General features: G+C 51.5%; 1 protein-coding gene across 1 annotated transcript in view; it reads left to right on the top strand.

Moving 5' to 3' along the window:
* Positions 1–19,035, top strand: part of LOC129333905 (serpin B4-like) — a 29,013-nt gene extending 9,978 nt beyond the window's left edge. Inside the window, exons 4-8 of the mRNA XM_054985844.1 lie at positions 2,214–2,331; positions 3,042–3,184; positions 14,923–15,078; positions 17,991–18,267; positions 19,016–19,035. Coding sequence (XP_054841819.1) covers positions 2,214–2,331; positions 3,042–3,184; positions 14,923–15,078; positions 17,991–18,267; positions 19,016–19,035 — 714 coding nt within the window. The remainder of the gene's footprint in view (positions 1–2,213; positions 2,332–3,041; positions 3,185–14,922; positions 15,079–17,990; positions 18,268–19,015) is intronic.
* The last annotated feature ends 372 nt before the right edge of the window (positions 19,036–19,407 follow it).

The raw sequence follows: 19,407 nt of genomic DNA, 5'->3' as shown, positions 1-19,407 counted from the left end.
CAGGCCAGCGAGTGGACTGAGAGGGAGTCTGGGTGAGGTATACCGCCCCTCCTTCCACAGAGCAGGGTCCTGCAGAATCCCTGGCCCCCCTGTGATGTCAGGAGCAGACCGCCCAGTGCCACGCCCAGTGGCAGCGGCAGCAAGCCCTGACAGACCCGTCCTAAACAAACAGGTAGTCGTTAAAAGCCTTGTTCGTTGCCTTCGGCAGCCGTTCGGCAAGCCAAACAGTCTGGAGCCTGCTGCAATCAATCCCCTTGGAAATCTGAGGGAGAGAGGGACTGAACTCTGTCTGAACTCCTTCTGGCTTTCCTTCTGGTTTTAACCCTTCGAAGTACTTCCAGCAGAGAGTCCCGTTTTGCCACTCTAAAGAGAAAATGACAGCCAACTGGGAGACCCGTGGATCATGCCTTTCCCGAGGTGCAATCTCTCTGAAACTTGGGGGGTCTTCAGAGAACAGTGAGGACTATGTCCCCTGAAAATTTGGTGGGTATTGGACATTGGGAAGGTCAGTTTGTGGGATGTTTAAAGGGCTCTGCTCCTTGCACGTGGCAGGAAAGGGCCCTTTAAACTATCCACTGGCAGGCGGCGGGGGGGGGAATCCCCCCTGCCGCCTGCCAGCTGATAGTTTAAAGAGATCTTTAAAGGTCCAGGTAAGCGGGTTTGAGGGGAGGGGGACTAAGTGGGGGTGGGGTAGGGGGGGCTCTGGCCCCCACGAACAACTAACAACAAACATGTCCGGGAACAGTTCATGTTCGTCTTTGTTCATTTTTCATTGTTTGTGGATGGCACTGAATGTCGAACAGGGTGTTCAAGTTTTTTTTCCATTCATGCCCATGTCTAGTCATGATTACTTTCCATTAGGAAAAACTGGTCTTTGGTAACAACTGATCTTTCCAACTGGTTTCAGTAGCACTTGTGAAGGGGTGCATATCTGCCCAAGCATACGTGGGCCAATTCCATAGGAAAGAGAGACTTTCTTTGAACAGCCTGGCAGGTTTCAGTAGAGGCGTAACTGCTAGTGGCCCTGGTTTCAAAATTGCTCACATACCTGGCATACTTCTCCTCCTGCCAGGAGCTCTGATGCAAGTTTAATATACAGATAAAGGGGCCAGGAGCAGGTCTCCATACCCCCGTGCCTTGACCTCAATTACATTACTTTGGCTCTTAGGGTCTGCTATGCCCCTATCCAGGAATGTTTTCTCAGGTCTTAGAGAAGGCCAGTACTCATGCAGCCAGCTCTTTGCCCTTTCTCTCCCCACTTCACAGGGAATTTTTTCTCTCTCCTTCAGTTCTTCATTCTGTAGTGAGATACATCCACGTGTTTGCTCCCTTCATCTCCCTCCTCCACCTTCTGCTTTACTTTCCTTATTCTTTCTAGCTCTACCTTTGTGTTCTCACTCATTTTTCTTCCTAGCTCTCATGTTTTCTGCACTTGGTCCTTCCAATAATGGCATGTAAATAGACAGTACTGTGCCTTTCTGTGCTTTCCCCCAGATAATTGATAAATTAGCTCTCAGGCTGCTGCCATGGAAGTATACCCCAGTTGCCAGCAAGCTACAACACTTACAGTGATATCCTAAACAGAGTTATTCTAGTCTAAAAGGTAAAGGGGTGCAAGCACCGAATCATTAGTGACGCATGGGGGGATGTTGTCTCATGACATTTTCTTGGCAGACTTTTTATGGGGTGGTTTGCCATTGCCTTCCCCAGTCATCTACACTTTACCCCCAGGAAACTGAGTACTCATTTTACCGACCTTGGAAGGATGGAAGGCTGAGTCAACTTTGAGCTCGCTACCTGAACCTGGCTTCCACCGGGATCGAACTCAGGTCATGAGCAGAGCTTGGACTGCTGTACTGCAGCTTACCACTCTGCGCCACAGGGCTCTTTTTGTTCTAGTCTAGGCACATTGATTTCATTGGGCTTCAACTGGAGTAACTCTGCTTACTATTTCACTGTCAATGTGTAACTAGCCAGGTTAGAACTCTTATGTTTTAAATTATCACATCTTTCTGATAAAATACCCATTCTTTTAGCTTTACTTCTTTTTAAAAATGGAATACGGGTAAAAGTTTAGCATTTGTTTCTCCATCCTCATAAGTATCTAAAGGTCCGCTTTGCTTTTCTTCAGCAGCAGTCTTTAAATGGCTAAATACATTATTGAACAGGTGACAATTGCTAATTTAAAACTGTTTTGTATTTAATATATGTAGCAATATTTATATTGCATAAAAGAGCTGTATGGTGCTGAGCTGGAAAGAGTTGACTTCCAGCACGCTGCTGAGGAAGTGAGAAAGAAGATTAATTCCTGGGATGAAAGTCAAACAAATGGTAAGAGGCCACAGGTCTAATTTCCAATCAAGTCGGAACTCATCATAGAAACACAATAACCTAAGAAGAGCCCTCATGAATCAGGCCACTGGTTCATCTAGTCCAGCAACCTACTTCACATAGCAGCCAACCAGTTAGCTTGGATGGCCAGCAAACAGGGCATAGTGGCCCATACCTCCCCCTGATGTAGCCTCCTACAGCTGATAATCAGAGCTTTGCTGCCTTTGAATACGGAGGGTCCCTTTGGTCACCCTGGCCAGTAGCCCTTGATGGACTCATTGTCCATGAATCTAAATCCCTTTTAAAACCATTCATACTTGTGGCTATCACTACATCCACTGGCAGGGAATTTCACAATTTAAATACTCATTCAGTAGAAGAAATAGTTCCTTTTGTCTGTCCCGAATGTATTGCCTATCAACTTCCTTAAGTGTCTCTCAGTGCAATCCCATGCGGAGTTACTCCAGTTACTCAGGGAATTCTCTCACTTGATTTAAACTGGCCACTTTCGGTTCTGGGCCACATATTCCTCCGATTCATGAAGGAGCAAAGAGATAAATTTCTATTATTTTGTGTTTTTCTATTAATTTTGGATTATTTGGGGTATGTTATAGATTTTCTTTAATACTGATAAATGTTGCTTAGAGAAATGAGTGAATCATTAAATATTTCTATAACAATATTTTTTTCTTGAATTCATTTCTTATAAGATAAAATCAAGAACCTTTTCCCTCCTGGAACTATTGATGAAACAACCATTTTGGTCTTGGTGAATGCCATTTACTTCAAAGGAATGTGGAAGAGACCATTTCAGAAAAGTAACACAAAGGAAGAACCGTTTTGGATAAACCAGGTGCAGTAAGTCTAGAAACTTGTGGAAAAAGACATTTTTCAGTCCCCAAAGTAAGAAACTTAGCTCTTGAGTATGGTGGGACAGAGACTGAATATAGACTGAGGTTGGTGACCCTTCAGTGCCAGAAGCAGACAAGAATGATCAAAAAGTCTTCTTAAAGAAGGATTAACTTGCATTTTATAGAAGTTATTGGGAGTACAGAAATCATACAGGGGAACTAGATTCAGTATTAAGGTCTGCAAACCAGTAGCCAAAAATGTCTCTTGACTGCTGGTCAGGGCCCTATTGAGCTATACTGTTCCTAGAGAAAGGTGTGTTTTAGGGCACCATCTCTGTGAAAAGTTAGCTTCTACTTAAGGTAGTATTGCTACAGCTTTGTTTTTCATAAACTGTTGATATGCTGAAATCTTGAGATGTAATTGTGAGTTCGCAACTTTTAAGGGCTTTTTTGCGAGTCTCTGATTCTATATCTTTTTCATCTGTTAATCTTGTAAATTCTTTACTCCAAGAAAAGCAAAATTCCCTGGGACAAAAGAGCTCCGTCATCTTTATTTTTTATTTATTTATTCAATTTTTGTACCGCTTCTCTTCAGTGAAGATCTTTAAATGGTTCACAACAATTCCAACTGTTAAAAACAATACAAAAATATAATATTCACTAAAACCACAATAAAACAGCCTGATACAATAATTAAAAATCACTCTAGTCCCAACCTCAGCCTCTAAAACCCCCTACGAATAACATAAAAATTGCCCAGCCCACTCACACCCCCTGATCTGGATAGTCCAGGTGAGCTTGAAATCTCGTCAGATCTCAGAAGCTAAGCAGGGTCAGCCTTGGTTAGTGATTGGATAGGAGACTTCCAATGAAGACCAGGGATGCAGAGGCAGGCAATGGAAAACCACCTCTTTTAGTCGCTTGCCATGAAAAAACCCTAGCAAGGATCTGTATAAGACAACTCTGACTTGAGGGCACTCTCCTCCCAAAAATGCACAGCAATGTTTTTAATTTTTGGAACTATGAGCTTCCTCAGGCCACAAGGCAAAGGCAGGGTAGAAATATTTCTGCCTCACAAATGAATATTAGATAGCAAAGGCATGCCAAAATACTTCTGTCTTACAGAATTACCAAAACATCAACAGGTCCTGCTGAGCATGAGTGCCTTCCAACAGTGCATTCCAAAGAAAGCGTGACACAATCATGAAAGCCCTCTTCCTAGTGGAAGAAAGTCCAACATCAGGAACCACCAACAATCCCTGCAAAGATGAACAAAGCAGGCAGGGGGGTTCATAATGAGAGATGCAGACCATCGTCCTTAATAAGATCACAACTCCTTAAACAAGCAGAAACCCTGATTCTTGGGGGGATTGTGGAGAAATGAGTGGCCCAGCCACTAGGCAGACCTAGATCACTGCTAGCGCAACACTCTCTCGCAGATATGGAGGGCCACCAGGATGGCTGCCCCCTCCAATGGAGCACTGATGATGTGGTGCTGCAAGAAGGAGCGGCCCCTGGTGCCGTACCATTGCTACTAGACATGGGCACGAACAGCATTATGAACGCAAAAAAAACCACGAACATCCCAATTGGCTGTTCACGACCCCATTTTAGACGAACAAGAGGTCATCACAAGCCTGGTTCATTGTGTTCGTCCGCTGTTCATGAAACCAGACAGTCAGGTGCCTTCAATCAATTCCCTTGGCAATGGAGGCAAGGACTGCCTGAACTCTGCCTGCACTCCTTCTCTCACCCTGGAAACCCCAATCTAAGCCCAAATTAGCTTGAAGGGCAGGTCTTCCTTCCAAATGTGGAACTCCAAATTAGTTACAATTGGTTACATGGGAGCAGACACCAGGAGGGAGGGAGAGGGCGTGCTATAGCCATAGGAACTCCAATCTCATCCCTGCAAACCCTGTTATGTAGCTCTGACTGCTAACTAGGGGTGTGCATGCTGAGAATATTTGGATTTCCTGCTTTGGGTTTACCCAAGGCAGGAAAAACATTTGGAAATACCCCAAACCCGAAACAGCAAGCCGCTTTGGATTCGGGTATTTGAATCGCTTCAGAATGCTCAGAAAAGATTCGGAGCATTCCAAAGTGATTCAGGGGGCTGGGTTTTTTCCCAGCACCCCCACCCACACCCACACCCACTCCCCAAACCCCCACAGGCCCTCTCCCTATAAGCTGGCAGGCAGCAGGGGGGATTCCCCACTGCCGCCTGCCAGCTGATAGTTTAAAGGGCCCTGTCCTGCCATTTGCAAGCAGCAGGGCCCTTTAAAAACCCCACAACACCCAGCCCCCCACAGCGCCCCCACTTACCTTTGGTCTGCTGAGGTGCAGGCTTATGCCTGCATCCCCGCCTCCTCCTTCGCCCACCGGTGTCGAGGCCAAGGAAACTCCACGGCCCCGAAATCAGCGAGCAAACGGAGCGCACAGCGGGGGGGGGGGGTGCAGGCTTATGCCTGCATCCCTGCCACCTCCTTTGCCTGCCGGTGTCGGGGCTGAAGAAACTCCTTGGCCCTGACATCAGCGGGCAAATGGAGCGCATGGAAGAGGGGGTGCAGGCTTATGCTTTCGTCCCTGCCGCCTCCTTCACCTGCCGGTGACAGAGCCAAGGAATCTCCTTGGTCCTGACATAAGCAAGTGAACGGAGCACCCAACAGGGGGATGCAGGTTTATGGCTGCATCCCCGCTGCCTCCTTCGCCCGCTGGTGACGGGGCCAAGGTGTTCCTATAATGCCCCAATATTGGCATTACATAATGCCCTGATATCGGCATTACAAATGCTTCGGGAAACTTTGCTTCAGGATTTTTGAATTGGGGCCATCATGCCCCGATCCCAAGGCTTTCCGAATCAGGTCTAATTCGGGTATTTTACCTGAATCAGTTTCCCAAAGCGCACACTCCTACTGCCAACCACAAACCTCCTGTGTTGCTCTATGGGACCTCTGGTTATAAAAAGCACTGTGCTCCCAGGCTGGCTTTCAGTTTCAGCAGGCAGTGGAGTGGGAAAGAGCTGTTGCTATAATTTTGGGAGAGAGACAGGGAGAGTGCATAGGTCCTGGGATTTTTTGTGAGTGTGGTAGGATAGGGATCTATCTGCTCTGGTTCCAGTGCTGCTGCCAGGCCCTAATGCCAAGCTCAGCAGGCACCTCAGCTGAGGGTTCACACTGATTATTATTATCAGTGCCTGGTCTGGTCAGGTTTCTGGGAGTGCTGGGCTAGGGATCTAGCCCCTCGCTCTGGTTCCAGGGCTGCTGCCTGGCTCTGGGGCCAACCGCAGTGGGCACTCGGCTGAGGTCTCACATTGATTATTATTATTACCAGTGCCTGATCTGGTCAGGTTTCTGGGAGTGCTGGCCAAGCCTCTACCCCCTCCCTTTGGTTCCAGGGCTGCTGCCTGGCTCTGGGGCCAAGCTCAGTGGGCACCTCGGCTGAGTGCTCACACTGATTATTATTAGTGCCTGATCTGGTCAGGTTTCTGGGAGTGCTGGGCTAGGGCTCTACCCCCTTCCTCTGATTACAGAGCTGCTGCCAGGCCCTGGGGCCAAGCTCAGTGGGCACCTCAGCTGAGGGCTCACACTGATTATTATCAGTGCCTGATCTGGTCAGGAATCTGAGAGTGCTGGGTTAGGGCTTTAGCCCCTCCCTCTGGTTCCAGGGCTGCTGCTTGGCTCTAGGGCCTAGCTCAGTGGGCACCTCGGCTAAGGGCTCACACGGATTATTATTATTATCAGTGCCTAATCTGGTTAGGTATCTGAGAGTGCTGGGCTAGGGCTCTACCCCCTTCCTCTGATTACAGAGCTGCTGCCAGGCCCTGGGGCCAAGCTCAGTGGGCACCTCAGCTGAGGGCTCACACTGATTATTATCCGTTCCTGATCTGGTCAGGTATCTGAGAGTGCTGGGTTAGGGCTCTAGCACCTCCCTCTGGTACCATGGCTCCTGTCAGGCCCTGGTGCCAACTGCAGTGGGCAGTTCGGCTGAGGGCTCACACTGATTATTATTATCAGTGCCTGATCTGGTCAGGTTTCTGGGAGTGCTGGGTTAGGCCTCTAGCCCCTCCCTCTAGTTCCAGGGCTGCTGCCTGGCTCTGGGGCCAAGCTCAGAGGGTGTCATGGACCAACCTGACCCAGTGGAGCAGTGAGACTCAGAGGACTCTTCTGAGGAAGAGGCAGCTGGTGAACCTGACCCAGATCCACAGCCAGTGGCAGAGGCACTGCAGGAGGAGGCAGGCTCTGAAGGCTCAGATACTGATCTACAGCCAGGTCGCAGCACATCGGTTCCTCAGCTTCCCAGCCCTGGGCTGGCAACAGAAAGCCAGGTGCAGGCCAGCTCTCCCCCTTCATCACCAGAGCCTCGGGAGTGCTGCCAGAGGAAGGCTATAAGAGCCCTCCAAGCCAGAAGGCGTAGTGCCAGGCTAGCAGCACAGCACCGGCCCAGCATCTTTAGTGATGATGAGTGCTCGCAGGAGCAGGACTGAGACAGCCGGCAGGTGTTTGCTATAGCACAAGCAGCTGAGCACTGTGAGGCTTAAAAGCAGCCGAAGAGGGAGTGGCTGCGTGGAAGCAACGAGTCCGCTCACTACTGACTTTGCTGCTGTTTGGAATTGATTCTCTTGTCCCTGACCTTGGCCTGTTCCTGTGGATGTGTTTTTGGAATCCCCCTTTGGACTTGAAGCCGTGAGTGTGCCCAGTTGGTGCCTGACCCTTGGAACTGGGTGCTGCCCTGCTTGGACAACTCTGGAGTTATCCCTTGCCTGCTGCCAGTGTGAGTCTGCATCGGGACAGTGGGCACCTCGACTGAGGGCTCACACTGATGATTATTATTATCAGTGCCTGATCTGGTCAGGTTTCCGGGAGTGCTGGGCTAGGCTCTAGTCCCTTCCCTCTGGTTCAGGGCTTCTGCTAGGCAGTGGGGCCAAGCTCAGTCGGTTCCTCGGCTGAGTGCTCACACTGATTATTATCAGTGCTTAATCTGATCAGGTTTCTCAGAGTGCTGGGCTAGGGCTCTAGCCCCTCCCTCTGGTTCCAGGGCTGCTGCCAGGCCCTGGGCCCAAGCTCAGTGGATACCTCGGTTGAGGGATCACACTGGTTATTATTATTAGCAGTGCTTGATCTGGTCAGGTATCTGAGAGTGCTGGGCTAGGGCTCACCCCTTCCTCTGATTACAGAGCTGCTGCCAGGCCCTGGGGCCAAGCTCAGTGGGCACCTCAGCTGAGGGCTCACATTGATTATTATTATTATCAGTGCCTGATCCGGTCAGGTTTCTGGGAGTGCTGGGCTAGGGCTCTACCCCCTCTCTTTGGTTCCAAGGGCTGCTGCCTGGTCCTAGGGCCAAGCTCAGTGGGCACCTCAGCTGAGGGTTCACAGTGATTATTATTAGTGCCTGATCTGGTCAAGTTTCTGGGAGTGCTGGGCTAGGGCTCTACCCCCTTCCTCTGATTACAGAGCTGCTGCCAGGCCCTGGGGCCAAGCTCAGTGGGCACCTTGGCTGATGGCTCACGCTGATTATTATTATCAGTGCCTGATCAGGTCAGGTTTCTGGGCATGCTGGGCTAGAGCTCTATCCTCTCCTTCTGGTTCCACAGCTGCTTCCTGGACCTCGGTCCAAGCTCAGTGGGCACCTTGGCTGAGGGCTCACAGTGTTCTATCCATTTCTTTCCTCCACAATTCTTGTTTGCTGGCACTATGAAGTTTCGGGGAGTCAATGGTGGTCATGAGGGGAAGTGCAAAGATTGTCCTAGTTGCCCCGCGGGAAGCAGTACTGGGCAGGGCTCTAGGGCAACAGAGACTCCTGCTCCTCAAAAATTACCTGTGCATGCTATGGAGGAGGCCAAAGAGGTCTTGCCGCTGGTGAAAGAGGAACTCTTTAAACTATTTGAGGAGGAGGAGGGTGAGGGTGAGGGTGAGGGTGAGGGTGAGGGTGAGGGTGAGGGTGAGGGTGAGGGTGAGGGTGAGGGTGAGGGTGAGGGTGAGGGTGAGGGATCCATGGAGTTATGGTTGGGGTTCGATGAAACATCCATTCCATCCCCATCCCAAACTCCCAGTGCTGTCCCTGCCTGCAGTCCACCCCTCACTCCATCTTCTGGTGCCAGCTCCACAGCACGGCCAGTAACCCTTCATCCTCCTTCCCCTGGAACAGTTAGTGGGCCACGGTTCAAACTCTCTGTATGAAGGCACTTTCAGGCCCTTCCAAATGACCCCCGTGTGGTGCGGTGCCTTGTCTGTGATGGCCTAGTATGCAGGCACAATGACCCAAAGCACCTGTTATCGACAGTCCTGACTAGGCACCTGAAGACTCACCACCCGAGCTTGTGGTCTCCGTCCTCAGCCAGCGAAATATCCAGCAGGGGAGAGAGAGAGGGCCACCAGCTCCTCTAAGCCAGGAACAGTGGGAGGGCCACCAGAAGCCACTCCAAGAAAGAAGCCTTGCCCCGAGGGTGCTGCTGGTGGGAGCAGAATGGTCAGGCAGGCTGCCTTTGGGGAGGTTGTTCCATCAAGGTCGGGGATAGTGCCGTTGAAAAGGATGAGGTCAAGGGCTCAGGAGGCATTGTGGCAGAGACAATTGCCCTGCAAGGATACCCCCTATCCATCATGGACGCTGCTTCAGCACTTCACCCCATGGTTCTCCATGCTGTCACGGTGCACCATTGGGCATCGAGTCCTGCCTGCCCTCTACCAGTCAGTGCAAGACATGGTGCTCAGGGAGCTGTCAGCTGCCAAAGGCCGAACAGTACACTTCACAGCAGACCTCTGGAGTGGCTGCCATCATGGCTACCTTGCCATCACTGCCCACTGGTGGCAACCAGAGGTCGTCCACCACCCCAGGCCAAAAACTGGCACCCAGAAAAAGGTGCCATGCTTGACACCAGCCTACAGGGTAGTTCTTCTCCAGGCCCAGGGATGGACAATGTCCATACTGGGAAGAACATCATCACCACTGTAAAGATGGCTCTAAAGGAGTGGACAGCCAGGGGGGGAAGGATTTGTCCGTGGCTTCATGATAACAGAGGCAGGAAGCAACATGTTGGCAGCCCTGAAAAAGGCATTCCTCCCAGGCCTGGTGTGCATGGTGCACAAGCTGCACCTGGTGATGAGGGACGTTCTCGGGCTGGGGAGCAAGCCAAGGGACAGCTGGGATGAGGGAACGTTGTGGACGCGCAATCTGCTGGACAGCTGCTGGCGCATCACTTCCCACTTTTCTCGCAGCATCAACTGTTCCCTCGAGCTGTTCCAGAGGTATGGAGAGGGTGGACCCTGAGCACCAACTCTTTCAGAATCTGCCCACCCTCTGGAACTCCACCTACGACGTATGTCATCTCAGGGAGCAAAAGGCCCATTGCAGGACATCCTGTCATCCACGGACGTTCTGAGGAGGGGAGGGGAGCTGAGCCTCAGCTCCATGGAATGGAGAGTCCTTGACCAGATGTCCCGGATGCTGAAACCCTTTAAGGATGCCACCGAGCTCTTGTGCTCCTACAAGGCCAGCCTGGGTCAGGTCATCCCCCTGAGCCATGGGCACGCCCAGCTCCTGGCCAAGGATCTTGAGCAAGAGAAAGAGCTGCTCCCCAGGGTCAGAGACTTTATGAGGAGGATGCAGGCATGCGTGGCCAAGCAATTGCATCCTCTGTGCAATGAGGTGCAGCACCAAATGGCCTCCCTCTGTGACCCCCGGATCAAGGGCAGCATTGCCATGCAGGTGGGTCAGATGCAGCGCTGGAAAAAAGGAGCTCCACACAGCAGTGCTCCGTTTTCAGAAAGAGAAGGCAGGACGGAGGGAACTGGGCAGGGGTGAGGGGCAGGCGGCGGTGGAGGAGGCGGAAGAAGAGGAGGAGGGGGAGGAGGAGGTGGGAAGAGAGCCACACCAGGAGAGACCCTCCCAAACGGCCTCACTTGATCTCTGAGCCTCATCGGTGTGATTGGCTGCAGCACAGTGGGCACACCTCTCACAGTGGAGGACTCGGAGGGGGCCATGGTGTGAGAGTACCTTGTGGAGCCCACTGAGCCCCCCCATTCCCACCCCTTGGAGTGGGAATCTGCCCTATATCCAGACCTGTCCATCATGCCAACCAACATCCTGTCCTGCCCTCCCACCAGCGTACAGAGCAAGCGGGTGTTCTCCCACCTGGGAGACCTCCTCTGTCCCCGCTGCGCACCTCTGCACCCAGACCTGGTGAACATGTTGACCTTTGTCAAGGTCAACCTACTTGGGTATCCCTCCGTGGACCTCTACCTACCTGGGCTCTGAGCAATCTCAGTCTATTGTGGTTCTAGGCTGCAGCGGGCTCTAGCCCCCCTCAGTTCTCGGGGCTGCTTCCACGGCTGGTAACCCTTTTCCTTCTCTCCCAGACAAGTTCCCATTCCCTCTTTCAACCTCTCCCTCTCTGGATGGCACCAATTTGAACCTTCCCCACAACTTGTCCTGCCCATCATGTCCTCTCCCTGACAAGGTCCTGGACATTCCCTCTTTCATCCTCGCCCCCTCTGGATGGAACCACTATGACCCTTCCCAACTACTTCTCCTGTCCTGCCCATCCCGTTCTTTCCATGAAAGCTGGTAGGTGGGCAATGTCAACTGTCACTGCTCTTGAGCACGAGAGACTACCACGGCACTGCTGCCACCTTTGGGCCTTCCCAGTCCCGCTCCACAATGTGGCTGGTAACAACCCTTTGTCCTCTCCCTGACAAGGTCCTGGACATTCCCTCTTTCAACCTCTCCCTCTCTGGATGGCACCAATACGACCCTTTCCAATGACCTCTCCTGTCCTGCCCATCCCATCCTTTCTGCAAAGGCAAGAAGGTGGGTACTGTCAGTTGCCACCACTTTGGGCCACAACGGACAGCTCAGCTGCTTTTGCGCATGCAGTTGTATGGTACCACACAGTGCCCCCTATCCATGGCGCCTTCTTCTGTCCCCTCTGAGCAGGGGGGAATGGGTCCCATGCCGTGACTCACATCCTTTTCATGAAGGCAGGAAGGCGGGTCAAGTTGCCTGCCACCACTGCACCACAACTCAGTGGGTTTCTTGGCTCATGGCTCGCCAATGAAGCTGTCTTCCTGGTCTTGCTTCATGATTCAGCCGGTGACCCTTTGTCCCCCTATCCCTGATAAGTTCCCGGATGGTCCATCTTTCAACCTCTCCCTCTCTGGAACCGCTCAGAAGCCTCCCAACCTCTCCTGTCTTGCCCATCCTGTCCTTTCTGCAAAGGCAGGAAGGTGAGTCATGTCCGCTGCCCCACAACTCAGTGGGTTTCTCGGCTCATGGCTCGCTAATGAAGGGGCCTTCCCAGTCCTGCTCTGCAATGCAGCCGGTAACCCTTTGTCCTCCTCTCTCTGACAAGTTCCCTGATAGTCCCACTTTTAACCTCTCCCTCTCTGGATGGTGCCCAAATGACCCTTCCCCACGACTTGTCCTGCCCATCGTGTCCTCTCCCTGACAAGTTCCTGGATGGTCCCTCTTACAACCTCACCCTCTGTGGATGGAACCACTCTGACCCTTCCCAACGACCTCTCCTGTCCTGCCCATCCCATCCTTTCTGCGAAGGCAGGAAGGTGGGTCATGTCAGCTGCTGCTGCTTTGGGGCACAAAAGGCAGCTCAAATGCTGTTGCTGATATGGTTGTGCTGCACAGTGCTCCCCATTGCATGACACCTGCTGTCCCCTCTGAGCCCGGAGGGAATGGATCCATCCCACCCTTTCTGTGAAGGCAGGAAGGTGTGTGCTGTCTGCTGCTGCTGCTTTTGGACATGAAGGGCAGCTCAGGAGCTGTTGCACATATGGTTGTACAGCACGGTGCCCCCTATCCATGGCACCTGCTTTCCCTTCTGAGCAGGGGGGAATGAGTCTCATGACTCCTGTCCTTTCCGTGAAGGCAGGAATGTGGGTGCTGTCTGCTGGTGGTGGTTTGGGGCACAAGGGGCAGCTCAGGAGCTGTTGCTGGTATAGTTGTGCTGCACAGTGCCCCCCCTCCATGGCACCTGCTGTCCCCTCTGAGCAGGGGGGAATGGGTCCCGTGACTCCTGCCCTTTCTGTGAAGGCTGGAAGTTGGGTACTGTCTGCTGATGCTGGTTTTGGGCATAAGGGGCAGCTCAAGAGCAGTTGCTGATACGGTTATGCTGCATGGTGCCCCCTATACATGGCACCTGCTGTCCCTTCTGAGCAGGGGGGAATGGGTCCCGCGACTCCTGTCCTTTCCGCAAAGGCAGGAAGGCGGGCGATGCGGAGGGCATCCGACACTGCTTATTAGTAGTGCCTGTACTGCCTGCACAAGTAAGGTGTCTCTGAGTGGTGTGGATTCTGTGGAACTGCAGTCTTCTGTAGGGTGCTGAATAGACTGCCATGTCTGTGACAGCAGGCTAGTGGTGATGCGGGTGGCAGCCCACAGCTCCCCATGTGGGCACCTACCTGTCTGCCCACAATCCCCTTTCCTAGGGGAACCGATGCCTCCCTCACAATGGGGGGGCATCCTCCACCGCCTTGATGGCCAACATGTGAGCCTCCGCTTCTACATGTTAGGGGTGAGCCCCACCTCCTACCCTTGGTTCTTTACTTCCAACTTTCTAATGATGGGATAACACAGATATTTATGCAATCCACCTGTCTCCACGGTATCTGTCCCTCCTGTCAATCCAATACAAGTATTCCATGTATCTATGCATCTCTTTATCCTGTGCACCTATCCCGTACAGCTATTGAGAAACCTATCTATCTCATGTACCTAAACGTCCAATGCTCCATATCCAGCCGGTGTGTTTGGGCGGCAACAGCCTATGCACCACATGAGATGTGGACAACAGCATTGGCCCAAATGCCATGATGTCCCCATCTGGTGGATGTATGTTGGTGTCTCTGACTCACCAGACTGTGTGTTTGTGCAAGGCCTCCATGTATGCCACCATGTCTTGCTGGAGGGTTTTCTTAGCAGACTGTTGCTGGGTCATTTGGTTATGCAGCGGCTGCCAACATGACCCATCTTCCGGCCTTGGCAGAAAGTAGCCTCTGGGAGGCCTGGTGGGTGGGCACATGGGGGTGCCATTGGTGAGTGGCCACCCCACCACCACCTAGAGGGGAGGTGGTCTGCCACCACCTCCCCCAGCCCACCAGGCCCAGCGGCTGCCAACATCACCCACCTTATGTCCTTGGTGGAAAGTAGCCTCTCAGAGGCCTGGTGGGTGGGCACATGGGGGTGCCGCCAGTGAGCGGCCACACACCCTGCCCCCTAGATGGGAGATGGCCCGTCACCACCTTCTCCAGCCCACCAGGCCTGGCAGCTGCTGACATAACCCACCTTACTTCTGTCCAGAAAGTAGCCTCTGGAAGGCCTGGCGGGTAGGCACATGGGGGTGCCACCAGCAAGCAGCCACATATCCCACCCCAGAGGTGAATTGTATACTTAATGCAAGAAAGAGAAAAAAAGAGTTATGCATGCAGTGACCAAGAGAGACCAGTTGTTCTACACTTGTTTTAAGTCATACTTAGAGGACCAACTCATTACAGTGGACTGGCCACTCTTGATTTGACATGTAGCTATCCCTTAAATTTCCTTGGTAACACAGTCCATTACATTGTTTTATTACTTTGGCATTATTTTACGAGTACCAAGTTTCCTGGGGGTAAAGTGTAGATGACTGGGGATGGCAATGGCAAACCACCCCGTAACAAAAGTCTGCCAAGAAAACGTAGTGATGCGATGTCCCTTCATGGGTCAGTAACACACCTTATTGTTTTATTTATTTCAGAATCAAAGGAAAAATGTGCAAATGATGCGTCAGAAAGATGTTTTTAGTTGGGCTCAAATACAAAACCCCAAAATGCAAGTTCTTGAACTTCCTTATGATCAGGGCGATCTAAGTATGCTCTTGTTGCTGCCAGATGATAAAGAAGGTCTGGACCAGGTAATGTGATCTGATGTCTGAATACTTCCCTTTAAATGAATGTGTGTGTGTGGGGGGGTTTCTCATGAGCAAATAGCACAACAGCACTAGCTCTGTATTTCTGATAATCCAATCAGTTAGTTAAGTGATACATTAAATTTCACTCATATTCCTATACTTTTAAAAGCATTCTTGTAGAAGCATGCATTTATTTTAATTGTTGCTCCAGTTCTCAAAGTGCTTTCTGCTGTTAATTTGATTTTTAAATTCTAATGTTAACATTGCCACAATATATCAGTGAGTTAAACGTATAGTTCACTGTTCATGGACTTGGATTTTCCAATGGGACCCACAAAACAAAAGGAGAAGGACCCCAGAGCAGATGATGTGGAGTGCCCGGTGCATTGCTTCAGGATTCTCCCTTCCTTACCCTCTCAAATTAAGCAATCTGAGAGCTGAAACAGACGTGATGAAAAACCTAGGTTCAACTCATGTTCTCTTACCTCAAGGTTTGTCGGGAAATGTAGGCGTCCTTGTAGCTTAAAGTTTAGCATTTACAGAGCAGCAGGGAGTGAAGTGCAGGCATGGGGCACCTTTCCTCCTGCTCTCAAGGTGCATCGCAGCATTTTCCCTTCCCCGCTTACACAGAGGATCGCTTCATCTCCCCTCCCCCCCTCACCTGACCTGGCCCCTGCAGAGCGACGCCTGGCTGCATCAGGAGAGCCGGGAGGAAAGGCACCCAGAGCATCTCCCCCCACCTCACCCGGCCTGTCCCCTGCAAAGCGACGCCTAGCTGCACCGGGAGAGCCGGGAGTAAAGGCGCCCGGAGCATCTCCCCCCCCCTTGCTCACCTGGCCCCTGCCACATGGCCCAGAGTTGCATAGCCCAGCGTGCTCTGCCTTTACCCCATCGAACGGACTGTCGCTCCATCCACCCCTTGCCCAGCCCACACAGAGCGATGGCGAGCTATGCAGCTCTGAGCCACGTAGCTTCAGGTGGGAGGCAGGCAAGTGGGGGGGAGATGCAGCAAAGCTCTAGGGGCCTTTCCTCCTGCTCTCCCCATGCAGCCTGGCATCGCTCTGTGGGGGCTGGGTGAGGGCATCACTGCATGTTCCCCCTCGCTCGCCTGGCCCCCACCTGAAGCCGTGTGGTTCGGAGCTGCATAAACTTTAACCTGCAAGGACGCCTACACTTCCCGCCAAACCTTGAGGTAAGAGAACACGAGTTGAACCTAGGTTTTTCATCACGTCTGTTTCAGCTCTGAGATTGACTATTTAGCATTTTCTCTGTAATCTTACAGTATAAAGCAAAGCCTTTACAAAAAATTTTTTTAACAAACCAGTTCAGCAGTTTATCCAAACATTTTTCAAACAAAAGCTTGAATGGAAATATTCTTCCAACTTGATGAAAAATTTAAAATTCAAAATTACAATGAGTTCTAGAAAGGGCAGGGCAGGTGGGCCAGGCATTGCTGCCCCTGCCACACCCTGATTTGGTTGGGGGCAGAGCAAGGTGGCTGGGCCTGGCATTGCCCCCTCCCCAGGGCTGCAATAGGGGGCAGGTGCCATAGCAGGCTCCTGCGACCGGCAGCAGCCTATTCCAACCCTATTGGCCCTGGATTGGGCTGCTGCAGGCAGGAAGCACCACTGGGGGGAGGCGCTAGGTGCCCTGGTGGGCTCCTGCGGCTAGCAGTGGCCTGTTCTGGCCCTGTTGGTGCTGAATCTGACCGCTGCAGAAATGGAGTGCCATGGCCTGGCACCCTGGCGGCCTCCTGCTTCTGGCAGAAGCCCGCTGCAGCCCTGTTGGGATCAAAACAGCCTTCTGCAGGTGGGAAGCACTGCTGGGGGGTGGCACCAGGCACCCTGGTGGGCTCCTGGGCCCAGTAGCAGCCCATTCTGGATGGGCCCCCTGAGGTAATGGTGGTCAGGTCTACCTGGCCAGCAAAGGAATGGGAGGTACATCTGGCCTCTGGGAGTATGGAGACCAGGTGTACCAGCCCTACAAAAAAATAGGGTCTGGAGGCCAGATCTACTGGTCTAGCAATGCTACAGGCAGTAGACTTGGGCTTCAAGAGTATGGAAGCGAGGTCGACCCTGCCAGGAGAGCCATGGTGAGTAGATCTGGTCTCTGAAGGTCCAGAGGCTAGGTCTACCAGACCAGTAAAGAAAGGGGAGGTAGACCTGGCCTCCAAGGGGTTGGCGGCCGGGTCTACTGGCCAACAAAGGGATGGGAGAACTGGCCCTTGTTCACAGAGGTTGGGGTAGGGGAGGAGAGCAGACGGCATGGTGTGAATCAGGAAGCTGCTGCGCCTGCCAACTCACCGGGAGCAGCCCCATTCGAAGCCACACTGGGCAGGATGGAGGCATGTTTTGCAGGAGGGAGGCGGGTTTTGTCTGTTGGGGAAGGGGAGGCGGCAGCCGGGCACTGCTGTGCCTGCCAACTCGCCCAGTGCAGCCCAGTTCAGAGCCGCACCGCTGGAGGCACGTGTTAGGCAGTAGGGGGAGGGGAGGAGGCAGCAGGGTGCTGTTGCTCCTGCCAATGCACCCGGTGCAGCTCCGTTCAGGTGAACTCACCTGCCCCTCTGGAGGGAACTGCTGCAGCCATCCTGCCACCTTGAATCCATCTGGAGGGGCGGCAGGCTCGACTGGCCACCCTGCTGTTGCAACTCCCTCCGGAGGAGCAGGTGGGCTTGCCTGCCCATCCTGCCACCGCAGCTCCCTCCAGAGGGGGGGGCAGCCCTGCCACTGCAGCTCCCTCCAAATGGGTGGGCAGGGGAGCCTTTCGGAGGCCTCATTGGCTCCGACACAGTTTTTATACTGGTGCTCCCATGCAGGCATACCAGAATAATAGTGTATAGTCTGGAACACACTTTCTCAATTATATAGATAGACTAATATTCATTGCTTGTTGCTTGTTCTGTTTTTACTGGACAGCTTCAGAAGCAACTCAGCTATGCAAAATTTAAAGAATGGACCTCTCCATCAAACATGAAGGAGGAACAGCTGATTGTTTTGCTGCCGAAGTTGAAGCTCGAAGTACAATATGAACTCCTTCCAGCTTTAAAAGTTTTAGGAATGAAGGATGTTTTTACAAGAGGAAAGGCTGATTTAACTGGCATGTCTGAAAATCAGGACATTTTTATTTCCAGGGTAGTTCATAAAGCTTATCTAGAAGTCAACGAAGAAGGTACAGAAACTGCAACAGCCACTGGTACAGTGGTAGAGTCAATTATGGAAGAACTAGAAATAAACTTTAATAGTCCATTCCTCCTCGTCATAACATTCAACAATGTTATCATCTCTATGGGAAGATTTCTTAGCCCTTAAACAATACCATACATTTGCTTTACAGCTGTATAGTAAACCAAGGATGTTATAGACTTCAAAAAGTAAACTGATTCTGAATTCTATATTTTCTTATTTTGCTTCTAATTTCAGGCACTTTAAATAGGGTTGCCAACCTCCAGGTAGGATCCAGAGATCTGTAATTACAACTTATCTCCAGATAACAAAGATCCGTTTCCCTGGAGAAAACGGATGCTTTGAAGGATAGACTCTATAGTATTATACTCCATTGAGTTCCCTTCCCTCGACAAACCTCCCCAGGCTTCACCCTGTCATGAATGAAATATCATGAGATTCATTCCAGTGGAAAATTTAGTGAAAAAAAATATCCAAGAGTAGCATAGAAACTTCCCTCACAGAAATTCTGTTGTAGCATTTTCCCTATAATTTTATGAAGGAGATTTTATGATATAACAGTACAAAGCAGAGTTGGCTGGCCAATTACAGAATTACTAAGAATCTCCTGGCAAATTCTTGCTGTCTAGCTTTCTGGAGATTGCTGAGACCTTCTGAAGTCCGCCTTGGATCTGGACAATTTTCTTCCCTGTGACTCTGTCTCACCTAGCTTGCTGCTTTTACTGTATGCTCTGATGCTGCCCTCTCCTCCTTGCTAGACTTGCTGGACCTGCCCTGATTTTGGCTGATTGACCTGCACTGGGATGTCAGATTTGGGCCCAGATATTAAATGTCTGAAACTCTGCTTCCCTTTATGCTAACAATATTTTGCACGTCAAACTGCGATGCATAAATCCAAGTCACTATTAGAGATGGGCACAAATCGAATTATGACCCAAAAAAACACACGAACCAGGCTGATTCGTGGTTTGTGAACCAGTGGTTCGTGGAAGCTCGTTTCCATGAACTTCCATGAACTCATCTACTGGTTCGTTTGGGTCACAAAGGGGCAGTTTAAACTTTTCCTGCAGCTTGCAAGCGGCAGGTCCCTTTAAACTATCAGCTGGCAGGCGGCAGGGTAGCTGATAGTTTAAAGGGAACTGCCACTTGC

This window comes from Eublepharis macularius, chromosome 7, assembly GCF_028583425.1.
Source record: "Eublepharis macularius isolate TG4126 chromosome 7, MPM_Emac_v1.0, whole genome shotgun sequence".
Taxonomy (NCBI): Eukaryota; Metazoa; Chordata; class Lepidosauria; order Squamata; family Eublepharidae; genus Eublepharis; species Eublepharis macularius.
Note: the sequence above shows the minus strand (reverse complement) of the source record. Positions and strands in the feature narration are given on the sequence as shown.